General features: G+C 45.2%; 1 protein-coding gene across 1 annotated transcript; it reads right to left on the bottom strand.

Moving 5' to 3' along the window:
* Window positions 1-205: 205 nt before the first annotated feature.
* On the bottom strand, window positions 206-2,393 carry TMSB4X (thymosin beta 4 X-linked). Its single transcript, XM_023199036.1, has 3 exons — window positions 2,277-2,393; window positions 1,072-1,187; window positions 206-655 (listed from the first exon to the last, which is right to left on the bottom strand). Exons 2-3 carry the CDS (start codon window positions 1,169-1,171, stop codon window positions 621-623), a joined length of 135 nt encoding a protein of 44 aa, XP_023054804.1. The 5' UTR covers window positions 1,172-1,187; window positions 2,277-2,393; the 3' UTR covers window positions 206-620.
* Window positions 2,394-11,322: the final 8,929 nt, after the last annotated feature.

Consider the following 11,322-nt stretch of genomic DNA (forward strand, 5'->3'; position numbering starts at 1 on the left):
ATACTAGGAATTCAATCAGCCTGAGAAAATGATCACCTAGTATAATAGACAAGGTATTTTGCATACCTGGGTGAAACCCATTTCTATGCCATAAGGTAATTTATCCAGTCACCAGATGCTTGTCCCTCCCCTGTGGACCAAGAGGTAGGCCTCTTTGCAAAGGTTTCTTCCGCGATCCTTCCAGAGACCAAACAGACACACCAGCTAAGTTTTTAAACTTTTTATTTGCATATTAAAAAAATTGTGCATTCCGATAATTAAAATCATTTGAACAAAAAAAAAAAATGGCACTCTGATTAAACTGCATTACAGCCTGCAGGACACCTTGGGCCAGCTTGGTTTTACTCTAGATTTCACTGTCGTCCCACCCCCACTTCTTCCACCCCACTTCTTCCTTCACCAACATGCAAGTTCTTTCCTTCCCTGCCAGCCAGATAAGACAGATAGGAGAGGCAGGCGCGGCCTTCGTTGTCAGTAGTTCTTTGATGTGAAAGGGGCAGCACAGTCATTTAAACTTGATCCAACCTCTTTGCATCTTACAAAGTTAAACAGCTAAAAGAAGTAAAATAAGAAGGCAATGCTTGTGGAATGTACAGTGCATATTGGCGGCGCACGCCTCATTACGATTCGCCTGCTTGCTTCTCCTGTTCAATCGCTGTGACCAGAAAAAAAAAAAAAAAATGGAGGGAGATGATTAAGGGATTCAGTACAGACTACTATAAAGGGCTTTCATTTAAAGCATCTTTTCAAATCAAACATTCTGCAAGGTATTCCATAATGGAATAAAATATGTATATTGAATATACTAAATAGAAGTACATTTTAACGGACAAATGTGTTTTTATATTAATATGGCATATTAAATATTCCATAACTAAATTACTAAAGCCCTGTGTTTGTTGGCTGCAAAACCATTTTTAATTAACCTTTGCAAGCCACATTCATCAGCTGTCGGCTCTTCCCCCGCACTCCCCCCTCCCGAATTCTTCCCGCGGCCCCTCCCAGCCTCCCGCCCTCCCGCCGGCCGCTCCCACCCAGCCTTTCTAAAGATGGGGGTGGGTCGGAGCTTACTTTCTTTGGAAGGCAGTGGATTTTTCTCTTGCGTCTCTGTCTTCTTCAGTTTCGACTTATCGAATTTCTCGATCTCAGCCATATCGGGTTTGTCAGACATGGTTGCGGAGGAAAAGCTGCGGGGAACAAGCCAAGAGCGAGCGTGAGGAAGAGCCACCCACCCCAGTGTCTCTGGGCTGCGAACTGCGCTTCTGCCCTGCGACCCGCAGCCTGAAAACCCTTCTCGCCCTCCTTCCGCTGCCGTTCCACACTCACGAGCTTCCTCTTTCTACAGAAAAAGGGGCGACACCCCCCGCGCCCCTCCTCCCCCTATTTCAAAACGCTGGGGGCCAAAGAGGGCGGATGCCTCTCAAAGCCGAAGCTTGCAGAATAAAGGAAATTGACCAATGCGAATTGTTCATTACAGCGTTTAAAATTAAAGGCTGGCTAGGACAAGGAAATAGGAAAGCCACTTCCGAATTCAAGTGGGAAAAATCGGCAAGAATTCTTAAAATGGAACCCAGGTAGCAAAAGCGTTTCCTTTTTCTAGCCGCGGACTCTCCGCAAAGGATGCGGGCCGGATCTGGCTTTCTCGTCCTCTCACAAAGGCGGCGGCCGCCGCTGGAGCTTCCGACCACCGCCCTACCCGCTTCCTCGCCCGCGCCACAAAGCAGCCCCGCACACAAAGCGACTGCCGCGCGCCCCGAAGCCGGTCTTGCCTGCTCTCCCGGCAATTCGGCATCCCTGGCACACATGTCTCTGCAAGAAGGACTGTGAAAATGTCATAGCACAGCCCCACCGCCGCCAGGCTGCACAGATGCAGCCCGCGCAGCCGTCCGAGGCTGGGAGGAGGCGCGGGGCTCGGGAGATGAACCTCAGAACAAAGGACCTGTCTGTTCTCCCCCATCTCAGCCTCCCAGGCAACGCACAATACGTTTGCGGGTAAACACTAAGAAATTTTTAAGGTCCCCTCCGAGCAGCACGGCAAAACGCCAGTTTTTCGGTTTTGTTCTTAAATCATCGATTTTCCCACCCCATTACCCAGCATCTAGGGTGTTTCGCATCCCCCCAGCTCCCCCAAAGCAGCTTTCCCCGGGAGAACCACTCCGGCTCGGCTTTAGGAAATGCCTTCACAGGGAAGCGGATGATGAAAGGGCGAGCACCGTGGGAAGGGGACTGAGGCAGGAAGGCAGGAGGAGGAAGGAGGCAGGGGCCCTGGGGCTCACCGGAGCGAGGCGCACGAAAACGAGCGAAGTCTGGTCTGCGCAGTGGCCACCACCGAGTTGTCGGGCGGGGTGCGGCGGGCGCCGCTTTATGGGCGCTCCTATGTAAATGAGGTGATGTCACCCGCCGGCCCGCTTAACTCCTTCGCGCCGCGTCTCGGAACGGCATCCGGGGACCTGCCAGGCTTTTGGGGAGCCCCACCCCCACCCGCGGTCCACTAGTGCACCCTAACCACAACATGGCGAAAAAAATAAATGAGCAAAGCACGTTCCAACACTTCCTTCATAACACATTTTCCCCTTTTACGTTTATTTCATTACGATGAGTTTTTGCAACAGCAGCGCAAAAATTGCTCTTGGGGACCAGTGCATAATAACTAAGGGTCGGGGTGGCACCTAGGGTGACAGGCGTTCTTTTATTGCGAAACTGCCTTTGTCTACTGTGGACATCTCCACACAAGGGCGCGGGGTCTCTCGCTGGAGAGCCTGGCCGGCTGCAGGGGTACGATTCCTGTGACTCAGCTTTCAGACCAGTGGAGGGCATGCGCCCCACCCCGGGCCTCTTTGTCTTCCTCGCTGGCGTTCCTCTTGCCTTGGGTGGGACGTAAAGCACCCTTAAGTGATTTTAAAAGAGAAAGTTTCATCACTGTAACATCCATATTGTTTCATCAGCGTAATTTTTGTGAGCACTCAACAGTAATATTTGCTGGGTGTAGGGTAATTTGTCTGGAGTTTATAGGGTAAAACACCTCCCTCTTAGCAGAATAAGTCAAGCTCAAGCTCTGCCATTGATTCCTTTACTGCCTGGCAATGAGGAAGTTCTTTATCTTCCTCTTCCTTATTTTCATAAATTATAAAAGTGATGGCTAAGGAGGCCTGCGTTGAATTCCAAAGACGACAGTTACATTATCTCTAACGTCTTAAGGTGAAATTCAAAAATCAAATTATATTTTCAAGGGAGCGTTTCCACCACTAGAACATCTCTGAAGTGCATCTGCATCTGGAAATATAAGAGATTCGGGTAGAGGGAAGCAGTTTTCAAAATGGCACCTGACTCTGTGAATACCAGTGACCCACTTGCTACTGAAAATTAGTTACAAATACCATGCCACGCGCCTGCAAATGGCGTGTGAAAGGAAAAAGACTCGCCGGTTATAAAGAGGCCTAGCTGTGATTATTTCTAAGAAACAAGGCAGTGTGCAAAATATTCCTTCTCCTTTTCCGTGGCCTGGGGAAATGTTTCTAGAAACCCCTTGCTAATCATTTTTATGGCACAGGCTTTTGTCTCACTGGGGATTAGAGTCAACCTTATATATAGACCCTTGAATGCCACTGCCAGCAGCTCGGACTTCCCCGTTTCTTCATCTACTTGACTTCCTTTTTCCTGCGGAGGAAGGAGGTGGGGGTGAGCAGGGGCAGGTGACCGTCTGGTTCCCTAGTTAATGCTCTGCTGGGTGGCTGCCTTCCTGGCCTCCGAATGGGGCACTGGACCTGTTCGTGCATGCACCGAATGTCACCTGTCTGGTATCAGTCCCCCCGCCCCTGTTCCATGTTGGGAGTCCACTTTATCGTTGAAACACAGAAAAGATATTGCAGAGTGCCTTTAGCTGGCAGCTGCTGTTGTACCGACACCGTTTCCGCAGGTTCTGTGATTCCATTTCCCCTCACCCAGCTGCTGTCGAAAATCATTTCTTTCCTCCCAATGTCTCCTGATGACAAAGGAGTGCCACTACCTTCTCCTGGCTTCTTCTCCCAAAGGCCTTTCCTCAGAAAGAGTTAGGCCTCACTGAAGCAATTCTCCAAAGGAGATGGACGAATGCAAACTTGGAAATGTCTGGAGAAGTTTTCCAGTGCAGTAGCAAGCAGCCTTCCACTGTGCTGAGACGCTGATAGAGGGCAGGTGGGAACAGCGAGGAAGAGAAACAGATGACTGCTTAAAGGAAAAGAGTTCCCATGATTGGGATTGACCTGCAAACGGGTCAGGAGACAGAGAGAGACAGGAAAGGGAAGGGTGGTGCAGATACAAGGAAATGCAAACCAAAGGAATATTCTTAAAAGTTGCATGGCTGGCCATGTGAATGAATCTTTCTCTGCTGGAGTTTTCTCATCTGTAAAATGGGTTCATTGCAACATGGCCCTCCCAGGGTTGTTGGGAGGATTAAATGCTTCAGACAGTGTGTGACAATTAGTAAGCTCTTTCTATTGTTATTATTCATATTATTTAGGATGGAAGGTTGAGGAAAAATAATAAAATAATTGTCTTAGTGTTTAGAATTAAAATTTTTAGGTGTCTTGGTATTTCTCCTATACAGACATTTATATATTATTGTATATTATTTCTATATAATATATATATATATATTATTATTTTCGCTTACAAAATGTTGATAGAAGATCTTTTGGTAGTTCTATAGCAAGTACAAAATGACGACTCCTGTCAGTTGATACTTTCTAAGAGTCAGGCATTGTAACAGAAGTTTTACATTTGTTTTTTCCTTTCTTCCCCACCGCCTTTCCATAAGAAGTTTCCAGATGGGGAAACTGAGGCTTAGAAAGCCATCATTGGGTTACATCAGCTGGTAGCCACTCTGTTGTATATGCCAGGAGCATACAAAAGTCCTCCCTGCATCCTCTTAGTCTGTACCCGAGTATCACCAGGAAGAGTGTGAGGCGCTAGGCTGTTGTGCTTTCCAGTGTCTGGTGGATAGTGGTTGCTCAATAACAGTTCTCCCACTGCACTGAATTGATTTTCTTTTCTTTTCTTTTTTTGAGACAGAGTCTCCCTCTGTCACCCAGGCTGGAGTGCAGTGGTGCGATCTCCGCTCACTGCAACCTCCACCTCCCAGATTCAAGCCATTCTCTGCCTCAGCCTTCCATGAATTTATTTTCTTACATGAGGGAGGTACTTGAACTCAGGTGTTGAACCTGTGACTCTAATTGCCTCGCTTTCTTCTCCCCAGATAATTAAATCCATTTAGTCTTAATACTCTAGATGTCAGAATGTTCCAGGGTCATTCCTGCCCCAGGCAGTTACATTTATATGTCTGTTAGTATGTGCCGGGCACAACTACCATTGAGGTAGAAGTTTTCGATACCAATTAAAAAGACAGAAGCATACAGGGGCAAAAGAACTGCCTACAACAGGTGCAGATGTTGTTCCCAGTGAGACCCCCCCCCCCCCCCCCCCCCCCCAAAAAAAATGCCTTGGGTGACTCCAGGTTGTATGGTGCACTCTGGCCTTGGGGCTCTCCAGTGAAAGATAAGTAGAGTCCACTTTGCCCCTGTCCTGTCTTCCTCATTTCACGGGCCACAGCGCCCCATGAAAAATGTGCCAACATTGCCTACATTGAAAGGCGGTTCCCCTCCAACCTTGTGCCCGGTGGAACCCGGAAAAGGTGTCAGGGGATGCAGTTTTATTTTGCTTTCCAGGGCGGTCCTGCGATAGAGTCGTAGCTATTTCTAACCGTGGAGAAGTTGGCTAGAAGTCTGAATTCATGAAAATGAGTTATATTAGTTTGAACCTATTTAATTTTGTGCCAAGAACTTACCAGAAGAAGAGAAGGAAGAGGAGGGAGGAACGGAAGAACAGGAACAAAGCTGAGCTCCCAACTCTTGCTTTCTCAAGCCCAGATCCCTTTGTCTGAGTTTCAGGGCCTCCTATCATCTGCCCCACCTGCCTGCACCCCACGTTCCCCTGTGGCCCCTGCAGTCTCCATCTCGTCTCCCTCACAGCGGAGCCCTCCTTCCACTGATTGGAATCTAAATCCCCTTAAAGACCCAGCCTAAGTACCCCCGTGAATAACAGGAAAAGGAAAAGAGAAAGGATATTTAGTAGACTAGCTATATCTTGTACCTTCAGTTATAAGCCCTTTTAAACAATATCTGATTTCGTTCTCACCCTATGGAGTGAGTAGTAATATCCCCATTTTACTACTAAAGAAATTGAGGCTCCGAGAATTAAGCAATTTGCTCTTAATCAAAAGCCCAGGTCTGTCTACCAAGACTTTCCACTGAGGCCTATCTCTGCCTTTTCTTTAGTTGAAGTATCTTTCTCCAGGACTCCCACCCAGAAGGGCCCCACATGGTGCAAAGACAAGGGCGAGCAGGGGGTAGCAGGAAAGCAAAGAGGAGTGAAAGAACACCCTCGCCTGTGCTCAGTGCAGAGTGCTGTGCTGCTAATTGTTCTGTTTGCTTTATTGATCCAATGGAAACTTTACAGCCAAAAGAAATGTAAAAGGGGATCTCATTCAACCCAGTTTCCCTTCTGTGGCTTGAATTTTCCTCTACAACATCCCCTCCAAGTGGTTACTCAGCCTCCACACAGCCAGGGAACAATACAGAAGCAAAGAATCTTCGAGTTAACGCAGGGGGCAATGAGTAGCTTAGCTTGGCAGGCACTTGCGTAAAATGAGAGAAAGTGACAGGAAATAACGCTGGGAGCCAGGCAGGGGCCAGGTTGTACAATAATGATAGTAACAATCATGGCTGTAACCATAGCAGTAATAACAGCAAGTGCTTTCTGAGCGCTTTCCATATACTGGGGAGCTTTCCATGTAGTATTTCTTGAATCCTCACACAATCTTATGACAGTGGCACCGTTATTTTCCTCATTTTGCAGATGAGGGAATCCTAGAGGGATTAAATAACTTCCCCAAGAAAACACAATGCAAGCCAAAGATAGGATTTGAACTCTGACTGGCTGGCTCAGAAGCCGCCTCATTTAAACACTACTCTTCTCTAGAATCCTAAGGCCTTTTAAAGACTTTGTTCCATATGCCAGATAAGGGTGAAGTTATATTCTGTCTCAATCAACTGTCTAGCTTTTTCATCATGTAGATGTTTTTTCTCTTTTTCTTTTTCTTTTTTTTTTTTTAAGAAACATGTTCTCTCTATGTTGCCCAGGCTGGTCTCAAGTTCCTGGGCTCAAGCAATCCTTCCACCTCGGCCTCCCAAAGTGCTGGGATTACAGGCGCGAGCCACTGCACCCAGCCTACATCATGAAGACATTTAAACACAGATATCGTAATAATGTTATATACAGTGAAATTTTCCCTGCCCCAATTTTCAAATTATTTCATTACAGAAATTCAATCTGCTCTTTTTCCTCCTGCTGCATGGCCAAGGCACTGGCAATAAAGATAATTTGTATCCTGAACCGTTGGTAGTTTTCCTCAGCTTTTCACTACTTCAATGTTTTTCTTTCTTTTTTTTTTTTTTTTTTGAGATGGAGTCTTGCTCTGTCACCAGGCTGGAGTGCAGTGGCACAATCTCGGCTTACTGCAACCTCCACTTCCCGGGTTCAAGCGATTCCCTTGCCTCAGCCTCCTGAGTAGCTGGGATTACAGGTGCCCACCACCACTCCTGGCTAATTTTTTGTATTTTAGTAGAGACAGGGTTTCACCATGTTGGCCAGGATGGTCTTGATCTCCTGACCTCATGATCCACCCGCCTCAGACACCCAAAGTGCTGGGATTACAGGCGTGAGCTACCACACCCAGCCTTACTTCAATATTTTTCTAAGACGTCATTCATATTACAATGGCTAAAAAAAATTAGTAGGTTCAATAGCATATTGAAAGGGGAGGCATTACACACTCCCAATGGCTTTCTGTGTTAAAAATGACAAACCTTTGATTCCATTGTGAAGCAGAATTAGCCTTAGCAAATAACAAGTGTTTGTATATTTTAATGTGTTTTATTCTGTGGGTGCCACAGTTTTATATAAAATATAGTTCCCAGATAATCAGCAGAAGGTGGTTAATAGCTTTATAGTGAGGAAAATGGAGTGTAGGTAATGGAGCACTGGCTCAAATCTGAGGGGAAAACCCACTTAGGCCAAGATCAACTTACTTGGCTGACCCTGACGATTTGGCCTCTCCAGGACTGGCTTCACAGGTGCACAGCTCTGTAGCTGCACTGGGCCTCACGCTTAGAAGTCCCTGGTGCTTGGCTTAATGTACTGCTGCTGCCATTTTGAAATTCTTAACCCACATTTCCATTTTGTACTGTGTCCCCCAAGTTCTGAAGCCAGTCCTGCCCTTTTTAGATTCTCATTCTCTGAGTACCTCCAGTGCTGCTGTCTTTTCCTAGACCCTTACACACGTGGCTCTTTCTGTGCCTATAATGCCCTCTCAGGTCATGCCCACTAATACTTCTCAGGTGTGGAAACTCCCTGTTCTTCTTGAGTTGAGAAAGTGGTAGCAATTTAGAAAAAAAAAATAACTTTTTATTAGGAAACTAGAGGAAAACAAATTTTAAACAGCAAAACAATGGGCTTCTTAACAATACTATAAAACTTAATCATAGGTTGATTTGACTGGCAGAGCTTAAGGGCCACAGCATCTTAGTTCCCTTATCCATTCCCAGCACACCTGGGAGGAGGTGTGGATACCAGACCAAGGTTCTCGGACTGCTGGCACCAGTAGGGCTGGGGGCACCAATGCCAGAATTGGAATTCTTCATCCCTCCCTCAATTTTCTCTCCAGTTGAGGGACATTCTTGTTGACCCAGGGCCGGGCCACACTTGTGCACAGCAGACCTTTATGAGAGACCTTTATGAGAGAGAGGAAGTCTCCAACATCACCTCCAGCAGTTTCTTATTGGGGTTCCTGGACTGTTTTATCCTGACTTTGCAGCTAAGTTTGTCAGCTGTCCTGGAAGTTTTCCATGCTCCTCCTCTTTAACCCCTTCCTTTTGCTGGCGGATCAGTCTGAGTGTGTACACAGGACACTCTGCCCTCTTTGACACCTGCAATGCTTCGATCTGAGCCTTGGTGCCCTTGGAGCTGGTGTTTTGGAGCAGCCACCACCGTTTTCTAGGCCTCTGTGAGGCGCACACACCAGTTCTGTTCTCTTCCTTTCTGCCGGGTTATTTTTTCCTGTCTGAGGGATGGCTGCAACTTTCAGCTTACTTGTGCCTCATAATTGACTTGCACGTACCAAGGTTAATGAAGGAGAATTGAAACTGACCCAATAGTCCCATAGATCAGTGGTCCCTAACCTTTTTGGCACCAGAGACCGGTTTCGTGGAAGACAATCTTTCCATGGACAAGGTCGGGAGGGTGCTGGTTTCAGGATGAAACTGTTCCACCTGAGATCATTAGGCATTAGCTTCTCATAAGGAGCGCACAGCCTAGATCCCTCATATGTGCAGTTTGAAATAGGGTTGGCGATCCTATGAAAATCTAATGCCACCCTGATCTCACAGGAGGCATAGCTCAGGAGGTCATGCGGTAATGCTCGATCACTGGCCTCTCACTTCCTGCTGTGTGGCCTGGTTCCTAACTGCACAGCAGGGGGTTGGGGACCACCCCGCCCCCTCATAGATCCTTTCTCAGAATTATGTCAATGCTTAAAATAAAAAACCTGGGATCACAAAATGACAATTATATTTACATACAGTTACCAAAAGTTTTTAATAATTGCGATGTGGTAATATATGTGCTTCCTTATATGTTAAAGAACACAGTCTAGCAGTATAAATTCAGAATAGTGATCAGTGATTGATATCTACACAACGTTAACAGATAAAAAATCTGTAATTTCTTTTGTTGATACAAGCACAGAAACTGCTAAGATTTCAGAGGTTTCTTGACTACATGAGTATTTGAAGAAACTGCTAACATTCAGTTAGAGGTTAAAGAAAAAAAAGATGGGTTTTTTTCCTTCTAAGTTCCCTAAATTCTCTCCAAAAATCTCTTGGATGTCCGTGGACCCCAAACTAAAGGAACGGTTTCTTAAACTAGAGAAAGTCACCAACAGCGTTTTTGAGAAAAAAATGGAAGTGATGGCGTGGCTACCAATGAATGTGATAAACCAATAACTAACTCTGCTTTTGAAATTTAATTTACCATTTACCTCTGAATATTCTCTGCTTGATCTAAATCTCACCATCTATACTAACAGCTTACCTGAAAGGGTTTGGACACCAGCTCAGAGAAAGCAACAAATTGGACAACAGCTAGGGGGGAAAAAAAAGACTAGCTTATAGGTGTCACCTTACATTTTGGTGTTTAGTAATTCCTTATGTAATGCAACTCATTTATCTAGTGTTTGTGAACTTCATCAAAATATTCTCTCACCTTTTGTGTCATTTTATCCTTAAAGTACTTGTATGCAGATAAAGGGACTAGATATTGGTATCAGTATTTTGCAGAGGATGGAATTCAGCACAGAGAAGTTAAGCCACCTGTTCAAGGGTATTCAGTTGGTTTGCAGAGTCAAGACCATAAACCAAAACTTCTTGTATTCAACTGTGGGCTCATAATCCTTTAGGCATAATTTTAGGTGCTAGATTTCATAGAATCCATACTTTAGGAGGAAGATTGTATATCTAAGATGAGAAGGAGCCAAATTCAGATTCAGTCATATATGAAACTCAGTCATCTCAGAGTGTGTATTTCACCTAAATATAGGATGGTTCACCAATACTGGAATTGTTCCCAGTGCTAACCAAATAATAATAGACCTGATTTTGTTTTGGTAGTGGCAGTGGTGGTGATGGTGGTGTATATTGTTAGTTTTCATCATACAAGCATCCGTTTCTCAGATTTGAAATTACACACGTGGCTTCCAAAGACCTAAATTTACTCATTCATGAAAATGGCTTCCTAGTCTTTTTTTTGTTTTTGTTTTTACTACTTAAGGTCCTTGGCACAAAGAATGAGCATACATTTGCACTTAAAATTTTCTATTTTTTCTATATATACAAAGACAGGGACACAATTTTAGTTTGTGTCCAGGAGGAGGTATTTTAATGTCTGAATTTTATATTTTGTACTCTGTGGTTATGTTTGCAAACATGCCTTACTTTTTAGCTAGACCACTGTGTTTGGTTTTGTGTAATGAAGAATTTGGCTGGCCATTATCTTTAGTTCCCGAGATGTAGCTTCTAAACCCTAAGAATTTCCTGAGTGATTGGAGTGTCTTTGTTATTCATGGTGGACCCCTTGGACCAGACCTGATTGTTTATGATAATGAGGTAGCTCACACTGGACAGTTTATGCTAATGAGATGATTCAGAATAAGGGCTGGCCAGGCCAGAAAGATCA

Source organism: Piliocolobus tephrosceles, chromosome Y (assembly GCF_002776525.5).
Source record: "Piliocolobus tephrosceles isolate RC106 chromosome Y, ASM277652v3, whole genome shotgun sequence".
NCBI classification, from domain to species: domain Eukaryota; kingdom Metazoa; phylum Chordata; class Mammalia; order Primates; family Cercopithecidae; genus Piliocolobus; species Piliocolobus tephrosceles.